The 24,930-nt window shown below is 38.7% G+C and overlaps 1 protein-coding gene across 1 annotated transcript in view; it reads left to right on the forward strand.

The window, feature by feature from the left end:
• Positions 1 to 377: 377 nt before the first annotated feature.
• The window catches only part of LOC144525857 (aryl hydrocarbon receptor-like), a 56,911-nt gene continuing 32,358 nt past the window's right edge, over positions 378 to 24,930 (forward strand). Inside the window, exons 1-2 of the mRNA XM_078262921.1 lie at positions 378 to 418; positions 6,205 to 6,392. Of these exons, the coding sequence (XP_078119047.1) occupies positions 378 to 418; positions 6,205 to 6,392 (229 nt within the window). The remainder of the gene's footprint in view (positions 419 to 6,204; positions 6,393 to 24,930) is intronic.

A 24,930-nucleotide genomic window follows, 5' to 3' on the forward strand; every position in this document is an offset into this window, starting at 1 on the left:
CTCTTCTTCACGAGGATGAAAACTCAACATCGCCTTTTCACTTGGAACAACTTCATCTTGAGGGCCGATAGGACAACGGCTGTTTCCTTGTTGTTTCTTCTGCGTTGTCCTTTTTTAAGCGGATAGGAATCTGCTATTTTCTCCTGCAGTTTATTTTATTTTTTATTTTAACTCCAAGTGCAGCGGCCCTTAAAAACGTCTTATTTCGTATTTTGTTATCTCAGATTTTTTTTGATTTTATTTTTTTTAGAATGCATTTACAGTGTTGATTTGGAGGATTATAGCAGAATATTGTTGGTGGCTTACATGTAGCGCAATAAAAGAGGATCTGTGTATTTGTGAGCGGTTCATCGGAGGCTTATACAAGAAGAGCCGTCATGTATGCAGGACGCAAGAGGAGAAAACCAGTCCAGAGAGCGTGAGTTGAGTTTTTTTTTTTTTTTTTGCACTAAAAAAAAAAATAGCCTCGTATCGAAATGTCATATCGACCTGGAGAGCCTGTATGAAATGTGATGTCTGCTGCAAGCCTGAGCATTACTGTAGAACATTTAAAGAAACCCTTTTCTTGATCGATTTAGAAAATAGATTGTAGCCCATGCATTCGAGATTTCGTCTGCTTTTCTGCCTACATATTATAATAATATAATATTGTCCTGTAGGCTACCTCTTGAGCTTCCATAATAACATATATAAGGTGGACATTTTCTGCGCGTTGTAAAATGTTGCGCATGGTTGCTTTAATGCCTGCGGATTACTGCAGGCCTGCCACCGCGGCCTGCTTCTAACCTTCGACACTTCTTTGATTTTGATGTATCATTATTTTTGACATAATCCCGCAAAAAAAAAAAAAAAATACTAAAACAACACACAATTCAACTTTTTTCCCCGTCTTTTTCACTGGCCTAATTTCTGTGGAGATGTCACCGAGTCGCAGGGACCCTCATGCAGGGTGTTGCGCCATTTTCGGTCAAAACGCCCTTCACAGGATCACAGGAGCGTTCCCCACGTCAGGTTGTTTTGATTAGTTAGGATATTTAACGACCGGTCGTTTGTTAATAAAGAGAAAAAAAAAGAAAGAAAAAAAAAGCAGCATGCATTTGTGAGGCTAAAATCTGAATATGAAAAAAAAAGATTTGACATGGCCCCCAAAATTATTAATTTTTAAATTGAACCCGTTTTAATGCTTTGACTTGACTGTAAAACACACGTCTCCCCCCCCCTCTCCCCAGCACAAACACTTGATGAAATCCTCCGCAGTGACGATGACAACATCCAAATGAAAGCATGAACAAGTTGACGTTATTTAGCCTGTATAACGTCTGAACACCTGCGGTCACTGTTCTGGTGTGACATCATTGCCAGGCAGGCAGCGTCAAACTGACGCCATTTCCCTGCCAATATCGAAAAACATAAGAAAAAAAAAAAACCCCGTGTCAAACATTTCGCTCTAAAGAGCACATCTAGGCTACACAATGAATCTAAAGCAGGCCTTTTGGTCGTCTTTATTCTGTCATGTGATCACATGTGACTGACTTTTGGAAAAGCTCCAAAGTGCACAGTAAGACACAACAGTCAGACAGCTACTGTTGCCGGTGAGGACAGTATTAACCTGCTGTTTAAAATGACTGGCAACGCCATGTGTCAATCGATGATGCCTCTGCTGCAGGTTTTCTGTCCAATTTTATTTATAGTATCAAATCATAACAAGAGTTATCTCGAGACACTTTACAGATTTACAGGTTTTGCTCTGTTAATTAAGTCGTTTTTGCTAACCGTAATTCAGAATCAGAAAGAGGTTTATTGCCATAGTTGTGGAACTATATGGAATTTGCATTGGTGATTGGGTGCATACATAGTGTGCATACATAGGCCTACAAACAAACAAACATTAATTAAGAATAAACAAATACTGAAATGGAGACAAATATATACAAAATAGCTGTTGAAGTAGTTCAAGCACTGTGTGCAATGGGCAGGTGTATAGTGCAAAGAGACTGAGTCAGTTTCTGCAAATGTAGGACTCGTAAAAAATCCCATAATCCCCCTCTGGGATGAGACAATGCATGATGGACTAAAACTGGAGGTGAGACACTTTTGTTTACAAAGAGGCTGAAATTTGACTATCTTTTTTTGAGATGAGGAGGCAGAGCGGGATTAGTATAGAGCTGCGGAGTCATGACAAGGCTGGCAATTTATGATAATATTTAATATGATTGCATGGATTTGGTTTATTATTTATTAAACCCTGTATTAAAAGTCAATCAAATAATTAAAAGTAACAGCAGTATTGTGTTTTGAATTGTAATGGAGGCCAAGGCATTTGTTTAACATTAAGACCAGAAAACCTGATGCCTTTAATCAGCAGAAGTTCAGTGTGACTTTTGCTATACGTTTCATATTTAAGTATGAAACTTTGGGCCAACCGATGAATGGCCAACATTTACCCTCCTTTCAGCTCTTTTTTGTTCTCCACCAACTATCTTTTCGTACAGTGGGTCTATTTCCTGACATTTCATAAACCAGAAAGTAATCTGCAGATTAATCAGTAATAAAAAAAAACAATCCTTTGTTGTGTTGCAACTTTACACATAATACATTTTAAAGAGTCCCACAAAATACTTTAATGCAGTAGTCAAACTACACCTGGACAAGCTCCAACATTAATGCATTAATAACTCAACTCTGCCTAGAGATTCAACTGATAACTAAGTACATTTAGCTGATGAAGTACAAAGTAAAACCTAAACTTTTATATGTATTGCAGTATTTCTATGTTGTTGTATACTTTCATTTAAGCACATTTCTGTACTTCTAAGTGTAATGTCACAGTTTGTGTGAAATAAACTTTAAAAAAGGTAAGAAACAAGAGGGGTAAAAAAACAAAAAACAAATAGCGAACAGCACTGCAGGTCAAGCACAGTGGCATCCATCACTGATGTGTATAAACAGATCTTCATGTCCAGTCCAGTGATAAAATGTGACAGTGTGTGTGATCTACAGTAGGAACAGTCATGGCACATCACCTGCATCCTGTCAACTCTTGTTGCTGCTATATTGTTGATGTTTGTAATTTTTTTTATTCTGTTAAATATTTCCCTATACGTATAACAGCAAAAAAGAAAAAAAACATCATTTTATTCATTTGAGCCAATTGAGAAAATGTATTCTTATAGTCAAAATTGTGATTTGGCCCTTATTCGCTTTTTTTTTAATTAATATGAGGCCATCAACACAAACTGACTGGGAAGTAGGTCACACACATTCGCACAACAACATGATATGTCCACAACTGCTTGTTGCCGTGAAAAAGAGAGTATAGACTGTGTGGACCCAGTGGAGCCCCAAATCTTTTCGGCTTTTTAAAACAAAGCATTGTCTCAATGTCTTTCAACCTCCTTTCAGGTTCTACAGTGTGCTTTGAATACAGTATACAGTAATATAGTAATGTTTACTATGTTGAATACTATGAATTATCTTTATTAATCATCCAGTTCATGCTGAGATCTCTGACAGGGTCTCAGACCCCAGTGGTGAACTGCAGTAGTTGTATACTGCTGTGTGAATAGAACATCTCATTGTTGTAGATGATGATGGTCAGTGGACTGGAACACTCATTAGGTGGAAAATACCTTAAAAAGAAAAATGAAAATATCAAATAAATAAAATTGAATAAATCCAGTGAAGTGGTCCAATAAAAAATAGATAGTAAGTAAGAAAATATGAATACATTAATAGCAAGAAACAAAAAATGCTATCCCTAGTCGTGTGTGTGTGTGTGCAGAGACTTAACCAATCAAAACACAGCCCAAAGTCTCAGAATTCCCATTATTGAAATCATTTGAACGCATCACTGCCTAAACACTTAAACTGTTCCTGTGTTTTGCTTATATGTGTTTGTTGATGTGTTTGAGCTGGCGGTTTTCTCCAGGGTCTTTTTGGTTCACGCTGAAAATGAAGTCCGTGGGTCACTTAAGCCGAAACATATTTTGTTCCATGACGTAAATCACACCCGCAAATATGTCAGCTGTTTTCTTTCTACCTTTCTGTTGACATTCTTTGTGTGTGTGGTTCAAATGAAGTGGTTTGTTTGAAGTTATTTCATTTCATCAAAACTATTGAGTCTGAGAACAAAGCAAAGTTCAGGGTTTTACTGCTAAAAAGGCAATTTCTTGACTACTGTACTTCATAATTGTGCGTTTTAATAGTTTCTCTTTAGTTATTGCTGCATTAAACCAAAACATGAAACTGTCAGTATGTGCAGCATCATGGGAAAAAAAAAACAAAACGTTTGGTCAGTTTGGCAAAAAACCTTCAGACGATGGTAGAAGGGACATTTTTCTGTATGGTAATAAAGTAAACATATTTTGGATCATTTATTGTTCCAGAATATTAATACAAGCCTATTTCAGCATTGCTTTTTTATAATTTGAAATCATTTTTATACTCATAATTTTTTCAGGTGCAGTCATGGCTAAAGTGAATTCAGTTAGGGGAATTATCTTGTTCTTATTCATTAGCACATTTTAGAGAACTATTACATAAATATGAATATGGAAAATACTCTTAAGGTCACCTGCCTCCTCCTACAGTACATGATGTATGTTGGAAAATATTAGGGAAATCATGTTTTTGAAGAAATGTAAATTTCCCTTTTGGAGTCTGCTAATTCCAACACTTAATTGGAGCTTTATGATGTTTATTCTAACTGAAATGTTTAAATTGTTGTGCATCACTATCACACAATTTCCCAAAAATAAAAACATTTTTTCATGTTTTCTGAAATGTCAACTAAAGCTCATTTTGGGTGGCACTCTCAAAAGGCATTCTTTTTTTTAAAATGACTTGTTATTTCTGCCGTTATAATTCACAGTAGTACTGTGTCATTCTTACGGAAAGTGCAAATAACAAAATTATGCAAAAAGTTTATTTAACTTTAAAATACACTTTCTAACTTAGAATATAATGTTTTAAAATTTTAAAATTTTTTTATAATGTTCACAGTTTGGTATAGTACCACTAAGATGCATTTGTTCTAATCTCAGTGGGCCTCATTCACCAAACGTTCTTAAGAACAAATGTGTCCTTAAACCCCACTTTCGCAGTTTTCACAAAGATTCTGGCATTCACCAGTGTTTTCTTATTTGGGATTTGTTCTTAGGTAAGAACACAATCTACGCACACTCAAGTAGCTATACCGTTTTTGTCCGTGCTAATTTAAAATGTAACATTTCTCTCCATTTTGTAACTAATTATTTTCATTATTTTACACATAATTATACATTTATGTTTTAATAAATACACACTACTGCTCATTTGTAAAGCAATTTGAATTGCCACTGTGTATGAATTGTGCTAGGCCTATATAAACAAACTTGCCTTGCTTTGCCTTCAATTCACATCAGTTATGTTAACGGGGAACCCTGCCATCCAATAATAAGTGATTGATCACGCTATTTATACGCCAAGAATATCTTCTATGTTTTGAAATAAAAAATGTTGCCTCAGATGTCAGATCAAACCATTTCTTTTCTACTTCATCAGTTCTGCGCCCTTCTCCAGACAGCGTTCACTGCATGAGTAACTGCATTCCATGCATCGCTTTTATTTGCTGCTTAGTATGCACTGCTGACGCTACTAAATATGATGTCTCGTTTTTCGTTAGCTTCTTGCAGCAGTACCTGCACTTCAGAATTACTAAAGTTTTTCTTTCTTTTTGGAGTCGAGGCCTCCACCATCTTTGCCACGTCTTTTGGACATTTCTCTAAGTGTGCACACGACACGGCCCTGCCATCTCATGCCCTTTTATGGGAATTAACGGGGGTGTTTACCTATGCTAAATATGAGCAACGGGCACGAGCTATCAATTTACAAAGACAGTGGGAGTCATCCTTCTAAGAACACACCTGCGAACAATTCTGCTGTTTAAGAACACGTCATGAGTCAGACGTAGACTTTTCTTAGGGACTTTCTTAAGAATATATTTAAGAGAAAACTAGATCAAGATATTGGTGAATGAGGCCCATTGTGTCCCTGCAACCTTCAGAATTAGTTGTTTTGAAATGTCCTCCTAGCTCAAGAATGAAAGGAAACCAAACAGAAGTCCCATTTTTAAATTAGTTTGGGGTCCCCTGGTGGCTGAGGGTCCTAAATGGTGATGCTGATGGTTTTGTTGTGACCTCTTTCTCCATTTATAATGTTTGTCAGGATGAAGCAGGCTCCAGCTGAAGGGGCCAAGTCCAACCCGTCCAAACGGCATCGGGACAGATTGAACGGGGAGCTGGAGCGCTTGGCCAGCCTGCTGCCTTTCCCCGAGGAGGTCACCGCCAGTCTGGACAAACTCTCCATCCTCCGCCTGAGTGTCAGCTACCTGCGGGCCAAGAACTTCTTCTCTGGTAAATTTGTGAAGAGATTGTGAACTGAAACATGTAGCTGCGCCGACAGTGTTGTTGTCATTACTTAGAATTCCTCATGGGGGCGACAGAAACGACGCACTATAGCTTTAAGCCCTATACGCACGGGACAAGTTTTACCTGGGGACTTCATGTAATTTGTAACAATTGCAGAGGTCGTCTGTAATCTTAATCCAATGCAAATCTGCCACGTCTGTAATTAATTTAGTACAAATTCCACCACACATTAACTGCCATATTTCGCCAAACGCAGAGGTTGTACGATAATATTAGTCCTGTGCCATTCGGCATCTCTGTGATTCGAGGTTGCTTTGGCTGTGTTGGCAATTTGAAATGAAAGTTTTGACAGAGAGTTTACATCATATGTGGGCGATAATGCCAGTCACTTTACTTATCCCGTGTGAATGCGCCGCACTAAACACAGACGTGAGAGGTCCCCTGGTAAAAAAGTAATACCCATTCCATGCAAATAGGGCTTTAGTGTTGTTCTGTGCTGCTCATTTATTATATCTAACATGCCATTTAATATTTCAAATCTTAATTAGCTTACTATTATGTTGACTCTTTTGTGTAATGCCAGTCACGTATTGCATTAAACACGTCTGTCACGTAAACCAATTAGTGGGACAGTTTTGGGAAATCATCGTGTATGCCGTGAAACTCAGAGAAGATCAATGTCAAATTAATGAGCAGCTGTATGTGCGCAGCACAAAGAGGTCTGCAACATGTTTAGCCTAGCTTAGCACAAAGACTGAAAGCAGGGGGGAGAACTGCTAGCCAAGCTCCATTAGAATTGGAAACAAAATACATGTTTCATTAATCCCACTGTTGTCTTCCTTACATCTTAGTGAACATTATCACAGCTTATAGTGAACAGCAGTTAGTATCAGAACTCCTTCTCAGTGTTTTTTTTGAAGTCCTGATGGAGAAAGCCAAAGTTAAACCAGAACTTACAGATGCTGTTCCAGAAGTGAGAAACATTTGTAATAATGCAGCGCCTGAACATTCCATAACAGCTAGCCTGTCATCCATAAAAACAAAAAAAAACATTTTCCACAAGCTCAAGATTAATTATTGAGGGTTAAACATCAGTTCTTTCAGCGGAGTTAGGACAGGAAGGGCTGGACCACATATTTATTCTTTAGACACAGCAGAGATTGCAGATAAAGAGATGTAAATAATGACATTAAACGAGAGTCTGGATGGATATTGTGACCAAAGGAGACACAAACACTTAAGTATGATGTATAATACAAACGCTGCCAAAAATAACTTCATGGGAGCTTTAGTTTTTTGAATGTTAACAAATGAATTGTTGTTTAATTTCACTAAAAATAGCAGGTGCTGCAGTAAATACTCATTGATCTTAGACTTTGAACAGTTAGCCCAAGGAACATTTCAGAAAGACGAGTGAAATAATCTTTTAATGAGAGATCGCATTGAGTCGAGCTTCGTCTTCCAGTCTTTAAACTAGCCTAGACCTGGACCCAATCTCTCAACTGAACACAAAGGGATGAAAGTCAAATGGATCAATCTTTCACTTTGGTTAATTTAGCAAATGAAGATTTCCCCAAAATTGTTCTTTTAAGCAACACTTAACATATACACAAAATCCCTGCAGCTCTTTAGCATTTGGAAGAGTTTTGTGTGACCAATTTAAACAGGAGGGAACAGTTTAAAGTGCTGCTCCTAAATGCCCTCAGTTATTGCTTTGGTCCCTCCAACCGTTACGAGAGTGTCACAACAGCCAAGTTGCTCGCTCTGTATTGTGCTGGATGTGTTTCCCCACATTTCACGGCTCATCTTATCAACCAGAGATGTGGAGATCACCACAGCGAGAGAAGGGCAACCAGCCACCGTCTTTATTCAGATGATCTCATCCCAGGGAAAGGCCCTCAATATTTTATTGAGGTGTGTGTGTGTGTGTGTGTGTGCGCGCACATTAATTATTCGAGGATCAGGAGCTTTGCTTGGCGCCCATTAAAACTGTACGCCAAAGCATAGGAAATAGATGCATGCCAATGGATGGCTGTGTACTGTAAGTCTTCTCTACTATGCAGAGTGAAGACATTGTTATTTTAGGCGATGATCTTTCAAAGAGAATGCTGCAATGCGGCCGCCGGATGCTCTTGAAGCATGAGTAATTGAGAGAAACCCTGGAGTTTAAAGAATTTATGAAATGGAGGCAGAGCAATGTTTGTTTAAGGCAGCGGCTTTTTGAGATTGCCGTTTGGGGTGAGTCGGACAGGCTACAGCAGCGGCAATATGAGTGTTTTATGGGCTGATGTAGCAAATGCGTTTCATAATTTTATTTGTGTGTGCTTGTGTGTGTTGTGCAGCTGCTTGGTTCATATGTTGTGTATAAGTAGAGGCTTTTGGTGCCCTGAAGAAACAAAGGGAAGCCCACACTGCATGGCGTCTGAAGCCCTTTTTTGTTCTTCCGACTAATTTCTTTAGTTATTACCATTTTAGAGCTATCAATAGAATAAAAAACATATGGAAGTATTTGCCGGCTACTCGGCCTGTCAGAGTGAATTATTGATAATGGATTTCAGTACCAATAGGTCAAAGTGTAGCCCATAGACAAGCCCTCTAACTGCATTAGCCTACTTCCTGGACAGTATCTAAGTAATTAACAAGCTCAGGGCTCTTACATTAAGGAAGCAGCTCCGCAGATATAAAGCAAAGCTCTGTGGACCCTAAGGGCCCATCGCTCCAGGCCGCCTCTGTGGTCAGCCATAATTGTTGTATGTAAACAGCGTAAATCCTGCTTGTCGGAGGCATCCGAAGGTGGGTAGCATGCGGAGCGATGACTTAGCTCCAGTACACCGCGGGAACGCTGCCATTAACTCTCGCCTCTGTTTGGATGAACGTACCATAGGCGGTGCTCTACTCTGCCTAAAGGATGTTTACATCAGGCGCTGCGAGAATAAGGCTAGGAGAATCATTTAGGATCCTAACCACCTGGGTGAAACCCTTTTGTTCCTGTTGAGGTCAGGAAGAAGGTACCGGATACACCAGACCAGCACTGAGAGGCCCAGGAGGAGCTTCTACCCTCTGACCACTAGGATCTAGGGGTGTAAAATCCCACGTTTTAACACAATATTATACCGATTCTTAGGACAACGATACAACGATTTAGATTCAATTCAGAGGCCTGTGACCGATAGGAAACGATACATGAGCCCATTTAACACAATCGGTTACATTTCTATGTATTTACCAAAAACAACTTAAATATGATTTGACAATTTCATTACTAGGCTCTTCCAGACATTTAATTTAAACACAAACTTCTCTTTTCAATAGAATGAATATAAAGTGGGAATTTCAAAATAAAGGGGCATCTTAAAGATGACGATATGTATCGATATTTTCACTTTGTATCGGCAATATTGGATCTTTGAGGATGGAATCAATGTATCGAACCCGATCGATGTATCGTTACACCCCTACTATATATATATATATATAATCCAGGTGTGAAAAACTTGTTGCATCATTCCCAAGAAGACTCATGGCTGTACTAGCTCAAAAGGATGCTTCTACTCAATACTGAGCAAAGGGTCTGAATACTTATGACCATGTGATATTTCAGTTTTTCTTTTTTAATAAATTTGCAAAAATGTCTACATTTCTGTTTTTTTCTGTCATGATGGGGTGCTGAGTGTACATTAATGAGAAATAAAATTAACTTTTTCTAGTTTAGCAACTGGCTGCAATGAAACAAAGAGTGAAAAATGTAAAGGGGTCTGAATACTTTACGTACCCACTGTATATAAAATGCCCCACATCATCACATCCCCTTCACCATACCTAGAGATTGGCATGGTTTTATTTCAGTTAGCCTAATAGCTGGTTTGATTTGCATCATCAAGAGATGATCTTATGGAAAGTACCCCATGCCAATCTCTAGGTATGGTGAAGGGGATGTGATGATGTGGGGGGGGGGCTATTTTAATTCCAAAGGCCAAGGGAACTTTATCAGGATGCATAGTATCCTGGATCTATGAAATAACTGGCCTTTAAAAATAATAATCTGCCTGCCTCTATGGGAATTTAACATAGGGGTGTACTTACTTATGCCCCCTGTATTTTAAGGAAGAACATTTATTTATTTACAATACATTATTCATTCACAAAGAAAATTGGTGTCCTTAAAGGTTGGATTTTTCCTATTTTTTCAATTAAGGCATTAAGATTAATTTCCAAAAGATGATTTTTTTTTTTATTCCTCTTTTTAATCAACTTTAGCATAGGTTCCAATACTCATGAGCCGCACTGTATATATTCCGATTCTATTTATCTTTTAATGCCCAAATTAAAGGAACTTGCTGGATTACATTTAACTGGATTTGTGCCCTATATAATTATGTGACAAATAGAATTGATAATTGATTGAATGTTTAGAAGAACTGTTAGACGCTAGGGAGGCTCACCTACATGAAATATTAAAATGCATTAAAATTGCTTAGTGCGGTGGAGAGTTTTTCTTCCAGGATACTTAATAAAACATTTCAGTGAGGTTTATTTGATGTTTGTTGAGCCCAAACACTCAGTCATGGCTGTGAGTGTAATATTTTGTAGGAGTTGAACAAAGCCCTGTCAGAGCCCAGATAATCTGGCTGACAGTATTTCCCTGCCCAGCTGCCATCTTTGTTATTGCCAGGAGCTACAATGGGCTCGTCCCTCTCAGCCAGTCTGAGGAGAGGGGTGTTAACACTCTTAAAACCTCTAACACCCTGCCATGGGTGTGAGGCAGCTCTCAGGGTGTGAGGCAGCTCTCAGCAATGAGAACCATCTTCACAGCTGTTGTCTGCCTTTTGGATCATTTATGCTCCATGCGTGTCAACAGAACTGTGGTAGTTGACGTGATGAATATGGAAATTTGTCTGTGAATTATTTTGTGTCCCTGGAGGCGCTGTAGCCCCTGGTTGTAAGGCTCACTGTTCATGTGTTTCCCTCTAATGTGTCATGTGCGAGTGTCAACAGCAACATATCCTGCAAGATTTACATTTTGGGCTGAAAGCTTTACACCATGTGACTGGTGTTTTTGTCTGAGTTCTGCACTGAAAGACCACATGCAGTGTTTCCAGCGGTGTTAGTACTATCACAGATAATCTGGTGTGGAAAATCAGTGATACGCCTATTAGTATTAAGTATTTAAATATGTGTGGGGTGAGTTTTTTCAGTCGGTGTGTCAAACACTGCTCTGGACTAGTGGTCACATTACCATAACATTTTAATATTTAATTGAATTCTCTAATTTTTTGGGAGATACCCTGACCTTCCCCCTGTAGTGCCACATTCAGACTCAGATTTTCCATTTACCAACATTTAGTTCCTCAATTAACTTAGATCACATAACATAACATTGATAATAGGGCTGAACGATTAATCGTTTTCAAATCTACATCACGATTCGAAAGAATGCGATTAGCTAATTGAAGACCGTGGTTAATCGAATGTGAAATATGTAGTTGAGTGTTTGGTTTAACATGTGATTTAACATTTTTTTTATTCCTCTTTTCATTATTATATATATATTTTTTTTTCATAAGATAAATGCTGGAATAACGTTACATTTCACAGATTGTTTAAAGAAATGTCCTATTTTCAGTGGATCTATCATTTTTTTATTACTTTAAAGGTGCTCTAAGCGATGTTGGGTGACGGCACTTCTTGTTGACATTCAAAGTATTTTCAAACAAAACGAGGCTAGCTCGCCCCTCCCTCCCTCCTCATCCCGTCCCCTCTCCCTCCCTTCTGTGCTTCCGTGCACTAACCCCCCAACCCCCACCCCCAAATCCTTCTTGTCGGTTATTGGCTGGAACGCTGGAAAAAAAACCATTTGTGGAGCTTGGGCGGTCTACAGAAACCTAGTTGTTTTTTTTAACAGTGTGTTCAGGGGACAGGCAGCTCACGGATAGTGAGGAGATGTTTTCTGTATGTAACAAAAAATAATGTAGCCTAAAAAATGCGTGACATCGCTTAGAGCACCTTTAATTTAATGATTATAGAAGGTGCAATATGTAGCAAAAAAAAAAATATCGCAAATCGAATCGTACATCGAACGGCAGCTGCGATACGAACAACATTGTGCAAATACTTGCCACTCTTAGCAGTCTTGAGGCGGTTGCTATCTAATTAATCGGGACACCTCTGTGTGTGTATGTGGTCTGTCTTTGTGACTAAATTCTGAATCTGCCACGTTCTCTGTCAGGTAAATGTAGTAGTACAATGTATTCCTCTGATGTAGACGTAGCCTACACTGTAAGTCAGTAGTAGGCTATACAGTGGAGTTGTGGTTGGGGGGGGGGTCCTTCTTTAAGTCATTTTGGGGTACATTTTGGTTCTGGAGAATTCTACGAGCAGCAATACCACAGGCCAAGCAATCGGCCCGTTCCAAACACAAGCACATTTTGAACGGACACCATACTAGTATTCTAAATGTCAAAGGTACCCTTTGGAGATTTTGACTGCTGAGCAATGGTTTCAAGAGTTTGTTTGTATCTTGCGCATGCACGGTTGACAGTCTTTTGTTATTTCACACTAACATGCCAACAACTTTAAGCATTCTTCCAAAAATCAACAGAGCAAATATTTTATAAGGAAGGAGATACACTGAGTATGTTTATTAGACCTCAAGGATGGACAAGAGAAACGGTGAATGGAAACATAACTTAGCTTTAAGATTATAGCAGAGGAAAAAGGGACAGCTGTGACAAGCTCTAGTTTCCATTCATAGCCTTTTGCTATTGTTGCTGTTGCCAGTAGTTCTTTGACCTCAGGTTGGTATGTCTCCAGCTTTACACTTCAAATCCATCTTCTCAAGTGGATTTCTTGTAATTGTAAGTTCCAGCAGATAAGCAGTGGTCAGTCTCCCGGATTGGACCTGTGGGGGAATCGATACGGTGTTTACAGTGACCCTGACAAGATCGTGGCTGACACAACTAAGCCAATAAGGGCTCTCCTGGGTTTCTTGGAAGTCACCATTGCCTGCAGCCAAACACTTTGATTGTCCATTTGCCTGCCTGCCCTCATTCACACCCAATCCCTTCTTCTTTTTTGAGGCTGGCTGCAAGAATAAAACCTGCCATCACGTGACTGCTCTTGTGTAACCAGCACTCTCTCAGATGCATGTCAGATGGTCATTATTGTGCTCAAAGCTTCAGATAACACTGTGCTTCACAGAACACAGTTAAAACCTGTAGTGGTACAGGACAGTTATGATTAATCCTATGATTTGATCACAGCAGCATGTCCCATTGTTCAAGTGAACCGCAGCTTTTTCCAGATACTCTAGTGTAAACATAGATAGAGATTAGGAGAAATAATCCCTGTGACTGCAGAGGGATTCACTCTACTAGGGTTTGGTGTTGGCTGTGTGTTCAACACTGCATCTTAGTGTGGGAATACTTGAGAAGTGTAACTAGAGCTGTAACAATTCCAAATTATTGCTGCACAATTAATTGTCTCTTTCAGTCAAATTAAATTTTTTATTTTTGTAATACGTTTTTTAAACAAATTAAAGGTTTGAATGAATTCCAGGATACATCTTTTGGTTATAACACTGTTATGTGACCCATATAATGTAGTAACACAAATACACATCCTATCAAGTAAACAACGCCTCTTTATTATCATAAAACATTTTTTTCTAACCGTATCCCCCCTTGTCATTTTGGTTGCTATGAACGTGTATTGGGCCAAATGCCAACAACTAACAATTGAAATAATAACAACATATATAGTCAGCCCAATAGTCACTTATATAATTACAATTTGACATATCTAAACAAAATCAACAATTGCCAGTCATACGCTTTAAGACCTTAGCTAATGTTAGCAATTAATTGCAGTTAAAACAAAAAAAAAAAACGTTTAGGTAAAGAAATTGGCAGGCCTAAGTGTAACACAGATTGTTTCAGGTTCTAACAGAATCTCAATGAAATACTATTCGTACAACCCTTGAACTAGTTTCCACTTGTGTCCACGTACATCATACGGTTGTAATGCTTTCTCCTGACGGAGGACAAAATTCAGCACAGTTTACATTAAAGCTGCACTATTATTTGTACATGAACAATGTGTCAAATGACTGTGTGTAATGTGAAAGATGCCACTCGTATGGTTTAAAAAAAAAAAAAAAACACAGAAAAGTGACTCTGCAGCTCCCCTGAGCTTTACACAGCCCCTGTAGCATCTTTTAGCTCATTTTTTTGGTTTCACTCTCACCATTCACCATTCATTTCCAGACGCAGTAGGCAGCTGTATCTAGTAAACATCTCTGATAAACCCACTGTACACTACCTGCCCAACACCAAACGACAGAAAGACAAAGTTAGTAATAACTAGCTGGTGAACGTAGTGGAGCATCTTGCAAGCTAGAGAGCTAGATGTTTCTAGATTTATAAAGTTTGACCAACACTGAGCTAAGATGAGAGTGATTACATTCTTAAAACCCCAGTTGAATGTTGCTCTGTGTCTACTGGATGTGTAAATCGCAACAATTTGCTAACAGGGCTGCGATGTGAACTTTATGAAATGATAATATGTTAATGTTGTTTGTTTATAGCCTGTTTACGGCCTGTTTGGAATGTGCCAACGTGGCCAGTCAAAATCAGCTATTGCAGCTTTGAGTAAAGGTTTTTTATACTTCTTTCATCACTGAAAGAAGCAGTCAGTGTATTGCTCACAGTCTTGTATAAAGTATTTAAAAGCAATACTTGAGTAAAAGTACAAGTATCAGTACCAGAAGAGGACTTTGGTAGAAGTTAAAGTCACCTTTTAGAACATGACTTGAGTCATAGTCTGATGGAATCTGATATTTACTGTACTTAAGTTTTAAAAGTAATTTTATGATATTAAATGTTCCTAACTATTAGAAGTAAAAGTACAAAAAAAAACTTTGATTATGAACTTTATTGTGGCTTTCTTATAGTGAAGTATAATATTCAGGGTTTCCACACCTTCATAAACATCTAATTCAAAGTCTGACATCAATAAAGAGAAAAACAGAAACCAAATTTCAATTTTTAGTTCACTCAAACGTACGAAAACATTTCTTGCAAGTAACGTGTAACGAAGATGCTAAAGGGAAATGTATCGGAGTAAAAGTATACATTTTCTTTAGGATATGTAGTGGAGTAAAAGTGAAAGTTTCCAGAAATATAAATAACGAAGTAAAGTACAGATACGTGTAAATTGTACTGAAAGGGGAGCTATGCAGTTTTGGCAATTTTCGCTTTTTGCTCGCAGGTTTCTCTATAGAGCTCCCCCTACAGCTTTGGAATAGATATAACTGCTGACTCCTCGCTCGGTCATTCTGCCATTTCCTCTTTCTCTGTTCCTCCGACAATGCTTTCCTAGCTTTCTGCTTCTTTTTTGCCGGCTCAGCCATGACGATAGTGTGAAAAACTCCATCGCCACCTTGTTAGCCGGTTCCTGAATGGGTGTATGTGTGCAGTGCCGTGAAGCATTCGTTACATCGCGAGACCTGATATCACGCCATACTTCCTGACGCAGAGGCCGGCGGCTCGCCGCCCGAAAGTTGCAAAGGTGGTTTTTCAGCTCACAGGCGCTAGGGGGGAGCAAGACAACCACCATTCAACCTGAAAAAAGTCATATAACCATTCCAATGACTCCGAAGCTGTTCAGTTAAGGTAAATGAAGCTAAAAAAAACAGCAAAGTTCCTCTTTTAAGTACAGTAACTATGTAAGTATTTGTACTTTGTTACATTACAACACTGATTGCTTGAACATGTTTTAAGTTTTAACAGAGTCAGCCAGAATTGATTTTCGGAGCAGAACCTTTAAACTGTATTTCTACCCATAGTAATAATAATAATAATAATGTTTGTAACAGCATCAAGTTGTTTGTAAAGAGAAACGTGAGGAGCAAACAACACTTCTGAATATGTTCCCATTAAGTCTACATAATTGTTATAATCCTATTCTTACCTAAACATTTTTCCACTAGATTTTCTCTGGTTTTTAATAAATTGCCTGATTTGTTTCTTAAAATATCAAGCCCCAGTCAACTGGCAGAAAAACACTTTTGATTCTTTTGTTCAATATGGCCTTTCAGCGGCAGCAGAGGATAAATACATTTTTAATAAGTTTCCATACGGTAGGCCATTATATGTATTATAAAAGTACTATCTTAAAATGTCATCCATTAATAGAGAGTTGGCAAACATGGACCTGCATACGCATTATGCTCCCACTGGACCAGGAAGTGAATATAGAAAATGAATTATGTAAAACACTATTTTGATCCGAGTAGGATGTAGCGTTGTTGTACACTGTTGACTGATTTAATAGAAACTACACTAAAGTAGGCCCCTGCATCCCTTGTTTTCCTTCACTCAACTGATTTGTATGAAGTGTTATTGGCAAATAATGCAGCTGAATTCATGTCAATCTATTCAAATTAATTTGCTGTGGATGAACGTGCAGATCATGTTGCTACAGGCCTGATGTCTGAGAGGCCAAATAATGAAATTAAAATGCATACATCGCTGCCATGACACGGCGCGCATAGAGTTGGCACACAGCTGGAAATATCTGTCAGAGCTGCAGTCCGACAGCGTTTCCATAGCATGTCGACGCTGCTGCTGCTCCAGAATGGTTATGTAAGATGTCGTAAAAGTCTTGTGACGTATAACATGCGCTACATTTTTGATGGGCCACCTCCCCTCCCCCTCCTTCCTGTAGATTATCTATCTGCACATAAATGAAAGGCCGAGCTATCTGGGCTACATGATCAGCAGTGGGTCATCCCTTCATGACAACCCTCCCTCCCTCCCCCCTCTCTCTGCATGTCCTTTGCTCCATCCTTCCCCTACAGGGTTTAACCCCATCCCCCAGCCCCGCTGATCACGACACGGCACAGCGAGGAATGCAGGCCACCAAAGGGGAAACCTGGTGATCAGTAGTGCCCCCTCCCCTCCCCCACCCTACCCCGCCCAAATCCCATCACTCCTTACCTCCTCCTCCTCCCATCTCTCTGGATCGCCTCTCATAAGCAAATATGCAACCATGTGATTGAGAAACCTCGGGAGACACGAAAGCAGCACAGGGTGCGTGCTTCCCCCCTGCATTAGTGGCCGCGTGTTTATGTTCAGCCTCTGTATGTGTGGCCGTGTGTGTGTTGCGTGCATCCATGTGTATGTTAGTGGTTGTGGGGGTGGTGTGTGTGCATCGCGTGATCATGTACTGCAGTGTTTGGGGGGTGAAGGAGTTGAAATGTTCTATATTTACTTGCTGCCATTCACACTCCGGTAGAATAATTTACACACAAACACGCTCACACACATACTGCACTGTACAGTGTTGAGCTTCATGTGTACATGCTGACACACACCTTTCCGCTGCCTCTATCTGTCCTGCACAGCGACAGGATGTAGACGCGCAGAAGTGAATGTAGCTTGTTAGCCTTCAAAAGTTGAATGCTTTTGTTTAAATGTAGTTATTTTGCATGTGTAATGCAGATTAGGATCCTGACAGATTATATATGCATTGTTTAAATCAGAATATTTTTAAATGTTGTCATGTTTCTGCTTTGCTTTTAATTTGAAAAACAGTATCAACACAAGACCCCAAAACACACAAAAGCTGTATTAGAAACTGCTACAATTTCATACATTTTAGCCTGAGACTAAATCATAACATACCACTTGTAAATAACTGTGAATGGAACAGTGGTGGAAGATGTACTCAGATCTTTTACTTGAGTAAAATTAGCAATACCACAATGTAGAAATACTGTTGCAAATAAAGTTCCTGCATTTAATATTTTACTTAAATAAAAGTACAAAAGTATCAGCATCAAAATATACGTTAAGTCCCAAGAGTAAATGCACTTATTAAGCAGAATGGCCCATGTCAGATGTTATTGGAATTTTAATTAAAGGTCCCATGGCATGAAACTGTCACTTTATGAGGTTTTTTTTAACATTAATATGAGTTCCCCCAGCCTGCCTATGGTCCCCCAGTGTTTTGAAATGGTGATAGGTGTAAACCGACCCCTGGGTATCCTGCTCTGCCTTTGAGAAAATGAAAGCTCAGATGGGCCGATCTGGAATCTTCCTTTATGATGTCATAAGGAGGAAGGTTACCTCCCCTTTCTCTGCTTTGCCCACCCAGAGAATTTGGCCCGCCCATGAGAAAGAGAGAGACATCATGGCTTTCAAACGAGCAAAGTGGCAGTTGGTCAAGGCCACACCCACCCCCTCCACATTGCCCCCCCTCTCTTCTCCTCAATAGCATTTAAAGCTACAGACACAGAAATGGCACATCCTAAGGAAAGCTCATTGTGGGACTGGCTCTAGTGGCTGTAATTCTGCACCAAGGCTGAATTTCGGGAAAGAGACTTCAGATACAGTATTAGGGGACCACTAAGGTCTATATAAAAGAGACTTCAGATACAGTATTAGGGGACCACTAAGGTCTATATAAAAGAGACTTCAGATACAGTATTAGGGGACCACTAAGGTCTATATAAAAGACACTTCAGATACAGTATTAGGGGACCACTAAGGCCTATATAAAAGAGACTTCAGATACAGTATTAGGAGACCACTAAGGCCTATATAAAAGAGACTTCAGATACAGTATTAGGGGACCACTAAGGCCTATATAAAAGAGACTTCAGATACAGTATTAGGGGACCACTAAGGCCTATATAAAAGAGACTTCAGATACAGTATTAGGGGACCACTAAGGCCTATATAAAAGAGACTTCAGATACAGTATTAGGGGACCACTAAGGCCTATATAAAAGAGACTTCAGATACAGTATTAGGGGACCACTAAGGCCTATATAAAAGAGACTTCAGATACAGTATTAGGGGACCACTAAGGCCTATATAAAAGCATCCAAAAAGCAGCATGACATAGGACCTTTAATGCATTCATGTGTTCATCACTTTAAAGTTGCAGGTGGTAAAGGTGGAGCTCATTTGAATTACTTCATGTACTACTTGGTAGTTTGTGCATTCCTTCAAGGATCAGTTTTATATGATCTTAACCTATAATAATAATAATAATAATAATAATAATAATAATAATAATAATAATAATAATAATGATAATAATAATACATCATCATTTATTTATTTGTTTGTTATATTTAGTATTACTAAATCTACTCAATCTGCAGTGTAACTAAAGATAAATTTAGTGGAGTAAAATATATGTGTCTCTGAAATGTAGTGGAGTAGAAGTATAAAGTAAAGGAGTAAGTAAAGTGCAAGTACCTCAAAATTATATAATAATAAATAAAGTACTTCTTGAGTAAATTTACTTAGTTACTTTCCACCACTGCTACTGAACAAGCAAAGGTAGCAGCAGTATGTGTTCTTTAATGCTTTGCAAACAAACGTTATTTTACCTAAAAACTACTAGAATTCAGAGACGCAGTTGTACACATACTTCATTTCAAATAGTAGTCCTTACCTAGCTACTGTGCATGTGTGACTCCCAACAAAGATGGAACAGAAGTGTAGCTAAAACAGAGAGCTCAACACACAGGGTGAAAAGAGGAGCTGCAGCAATGTGCAAAAATATGGTGTTTTTTGAAAATTAAACCTTGTAAACCTATTCTGATATAACCTCTAAATACAATTATGAACCTGAAATTGAGCATAATATGAGCACTTTAAGTAAAAGTACTAATACCTCACTGTAAAAAATACTCTGTTACAAGTAAAAGTCCTGCATTAAAAATGTTACTTAAGTAAAAGTATGTAAATATCATCAGGAAAATTTACTTAAAGTATTAAAAGTAAAAGTACTCAATGCAGAGAAATCCTCACATTTTATAAACTGGAAACGATCCAAACAGTTCTGTCAATCAACTAAGTGTTTAATGGTCTAATCATTTCAGATGTACTTGTAGGCTGTTATATTGTTGGGTAGTTCAATTATATTATAATAAACTACATGTGTTTTGTGTGCAAAAATCTTAATTTGTAAAGGAACTAGTAATTAAATCTGTCAGATTAATGTAGTGGAGTAAAAAGTACAAGATTTCTCTCTGAAATGTAGTGGAGTAGAAGTAGAAAGTGGCATGAAAAGAAAAGACTAAGTACAAGTACCTCAAATTTGTACTTAAGTACAATACTTGTGTAAATGCAATTAGTTACGGTGACTGGTGAAAGTCACCAGTAATGTGAAGGATGAGCTCACTTATCGTGGCTTCTGATGACAAAGAAAAATCCAAACCGAGCAGGGAGTAAATATACTCTGTAGGGGAAACCAAGTGTGATGTGTTAGGCCACAAATGACAAACACCCTTCTCAGCTGTCAAAGCCAAAGTATTATATGTGGCTATATAGGTTGCTGCCTGTGTTCTGTATCGGTCCTGGCATGGATCCAAAACAAACAGCAGCTCTTCCGCCTCCCTCGGCTACATTACCAGTATGGGCCATGTGGGCGTCAGCATTAACACAGCGGCTGAGGATGTCCAACACCACAGGTGCCTGTCGCCTCGCCCCACCTCCCCACTACAGGCTTAATACGCTGGGTTAATGCTGTCCAAAAATAGCACCGTTTCATGATTCAGACTCCTGCTATTGTTATCCCATGTGGCCTGACAACAGAGACATGCAATAATGTGGTGTAAACAAACAAGGTAACTATGAGTACTATATGCACTGCAAGCAGTTGGTTAGCAATGTTGGGGACTAACATCTACTAACGTCGTTTTTAATTACAAAATAAAGGTAACTGTAATCCATTGCAGTTACTGGGGGGAAAATGTGTTATCAAATTACAGTTACCTATGGAAATGTTCATGATGACATTGGGGGTTACATCTGAATCTTTTCTGTAAAAAGCTAGGATTTATGTCGGATAATAATAATGTTGTTGCTTTACACGTTTTTCATGTGCACAGTGTCTTCTTTTGCCATTTCCAGTCGCTGCCGTTTAGTAAAGTTTGATGCTATTCTGATGCTTTCGATTGGTTCTCCTGTTTGAATTTACAGCGGCATAGCTGCCATTAGGAATTTAGAAAAGTCATCAAAATGTAATTACATGTAATAAGTTACATTACTTTGATGAAGTAATTCCAATAGTTGGACTACTATTACATTTAAAATTGGGTAACGTGTAATCATTATATTTAAACTTTTCCAAAACTGTTGCTTATATATCTTTATCATTTTTTAATCAAAGTTGATTTGTTAATTAATATATAAATAAAGATATTCCATACCACCATTACCAATACTAACACTATATAGTCTCGCATTGCCAGACCTTCCTCCGCAGCGCTGCGGAGGAGGGTCTGGCTAGTCCACACAGCATTCTGGGATGGGAGAAAAACGTGCTCTGGTTTATTGGCATTTCTTTAAACCAATCACAATTGTCTTGGGCGGCGCTAAGCCCCGAACACAATGACGGTGCTTCTGCAAAATAGCCTCTGGAAGGAACTTGTTTTGGTGGAACGTGTGTACGTTAAAAAGTTGTTTTAGTCGTGCAACAGAAAACTCCGATTGGACAGATAGTCTAGCTAGCTGTCTGGATTTACCCTGCAGAGATCTGAGGAGCAGTTAACCATAGTCCTCAGAAATCCACCGGAGATTAAAATGCCAACACAAAGGAGTCACCTGAACAACCTCGGAAGTGGAACGTCATTGATATAGACTTAACCCTATATGACACCATAGCTTGAGCTTGTCAGTCATGGCAGAGCTTACTAAAGTCTGCACAACTACATCTGTCTAAAAATAATTCTGACCGACAAGAGAAAGTGTCACTTGGTGTTGGTTTTGATAGCAGCTCTTTGGTGTTAAGTAACACTTTATCCCAAATCTGTCTTGTGATTGGTTGCACACACTTTAAGTCTCTTTTTGGCAGCATCATGTGTGTGTGTGTTTTTGTGGGTAGGATGGTGGCCTGTAACAACGCTCTGGAAAGATGCCAGGATGGCATGAAGGGATTGGGCAGGAAATTGAAGCGGCACAAGCCCAGAACATTAATCCTGTTGTAAATAGCATGATGGGACAAATTGAAAGTGGTCAAATATTTGATAAATATTTGCGGTGAGCTGAATGTTTTTTGGGTCTCAGCTTAAAGTAAAGCCCTCTGTAAGATAAATCCCAGCAGCTCTGGCTCTCTGTGGAGCGATGTCAGAAAGCTTTATTCTGGAGGCTCAATGATGAAGACCATGACCAGAGCCAAGCTGGCCTCTGGGTCACAGTCCCGGGACAGAAAGATTTGTCTTCTAAAAGTGTTGACAACTGGACTTCATTTAGTCTATGCGGCTCTGAAACCGTGTCTCCAAAAAATTACATTTATATTCCATGAGGAAACAAAATTCCTGCCTGCAGAATGTTCACTGGCAAAGTTTTTTTTTCTTATTCTGGGGTGGATGGTTGGTGTTTAAAGTGCAGGACTTTGACACCAGAGACTGGGGTTTTGTGTTCCGTGTGTGGTTAGCTTTGAGACACCAAAATATCTTGGTTAAAGGGGAACTACGTCATACGTGTTAGAGTGTTAAAACCTTAAATTAGTGATCTCATTAAGGATAAACTGCTCCATAGACAATTAATTGGGATAGATAGTATGGCACTGAGAGCACCCAGGGCAATGTTTTGAGTATATGGGTACATTTTCCGTTTCAGAACTGGGAACAGAATAAAGCTCATTTTGGTCTAAAAAAAAATGAAAGCAAATCAGTCTCCCATTCATTCTATAGCGCAGCTCCAGACTAACTAACTTTTCTGTTTTTTTTCTTTGAGAGAGAGAAGCTCATGTTCACAGATATTGATTGAACTTTCCTAGGCCATGGAAATAACAAATTGGAAATCTTAATTTAGATTGTGCTCCACTTTAAGGCCAGGGTAAGATCATGGTTTTGATTATACAATATATCGAAAAAGTAAACGCATGCTTTAAGTTACAGCATCCTCCACACTTTTGCTAATAAGGGACTCGAGAAAGATTAGAGAGGTTTTTCAAGCTCTGACTCCTCAGTCATGTTTGCCACATTGATAGCTATATGGGAAGGGTTAATGTGAGCGAGCTAAATGCTAACAGAGAAGCTTTCCAGGTGGAACTTGCACTTTTGAATGTATGTTCTGCAAGTGGCGAGATGTAGACAGAGTTATTCAGTTTTAAGGACGCAGCAAGTAACAGAATTAATAGGCTTCAGTCCATATATACTTAGTCATAAAGTGAAGAAATGTGGTGGATCCTGGACACTTTGTCTATTTGCGTCTGTAGATGTCTCCTAAATTTACCTAAAGTTAGTAATAGATCAGGGGTCTTCAATGTTTTTGAGGCCAAGGACCCCTCAGCTGAAAGAGAGATGGAGCAGGGACCCCTTACTATACCGTATATAATGAATACAATAGAGCTGCTTATTAAACTGGGCCTACAATAACGTGTAGGGCTGCCGAGGGCCTTTAGATATACCTTTTTATGGCGCATACAATACTAAGCTATTCAAATAATTGTTGACATATCCATATATTTATACATCGTGTTTTAATGTTAAAATGTGTAACAGTGAATCCTTAAGCTTAACTGTATCTGTGGATGGTTACCTTACCTAAGCTTATCATCAATGTGTAAATAAAAAAAAAAGATTTATCTTAACAAATAATATGTTGGATTCATGTTAATGTATATTTTCAGACACATATATATATATATATATAATTTTTTTTAACTATCAAATAACACATAAATAGTTTGGTGGCCCCGCTGCAGCAACTCTGATGACCCCCTAGCGGTCCCAGACCCCCTATTGAAGATCTGTGCATTAGATAATGCCTCATTTGCATATTTAAACATTAGAATTTCAGAAAACTTGTAAAACAAAAAAATATTGTCTTAACGTGAGTAATCAACTGGGGACGTTTCATGGTGATATCTATTAGTTCAAATATTTATTTATTTATATATATATATATATATATATATACGTATTCGCCTATGTCTCCCCTGAGAATTCAGATGGTTTCTGTATTGCCACCTTATAAAATATTGGTCCCACCATTTAGTATAAAATATTTAGAATTAGACTGCACTATTCTGCAGTGTCTGGTGCATGGTTGGAAGAGATTAGTCACTACTTTCTAGAGACACCAAGCAATAAAAAAAAAAAAGTCTCCAAAGGCAGCTGAAGAATGACAATTGATTTTCAGGGCCACTGCTTGTTTGTCAGGTTTGATCCATCAAATACTGGAGTAGTATACGTTAGCCCCACGCCGTCTCCAGCACTGCTCATTAACTCCTCCTCTCCACTACCGTGCTGCAGCTCTTGAGCAACACTTACAAGCGCAAACAGAGCTGCAAATTCTGCATGTTGTGTCCTCGCTGTAAATTGAGAGACAAAGACTTCCGACTTGAGAAGTTTAGACAGAAAAAATAGAACTTATGAACACAGAGGGAATGGGGGTTGACCTGTCCATGTTATATTCTGCGTTTGTGATGTATATTGTTTGTTGTCTAATGACTTTGGAGCATTATGCAAAAATAAGCATGTTTTGGGAAAGCCAAGCTG

This window comes from Sander vitreus, chromosome 11 (assembly GCF_031162955.1).
Source record: "Sander vitreus isolate 19-12246 chromosome 11, sanVit1, whole genome shotgun sequence".
Taxonomy (NCBI): domain Eukaryota; kingdom Metazoa; phylum Chordata; class Actinopteri; order Perciformes; family Percidae; genus Sander; species Sander vitreus.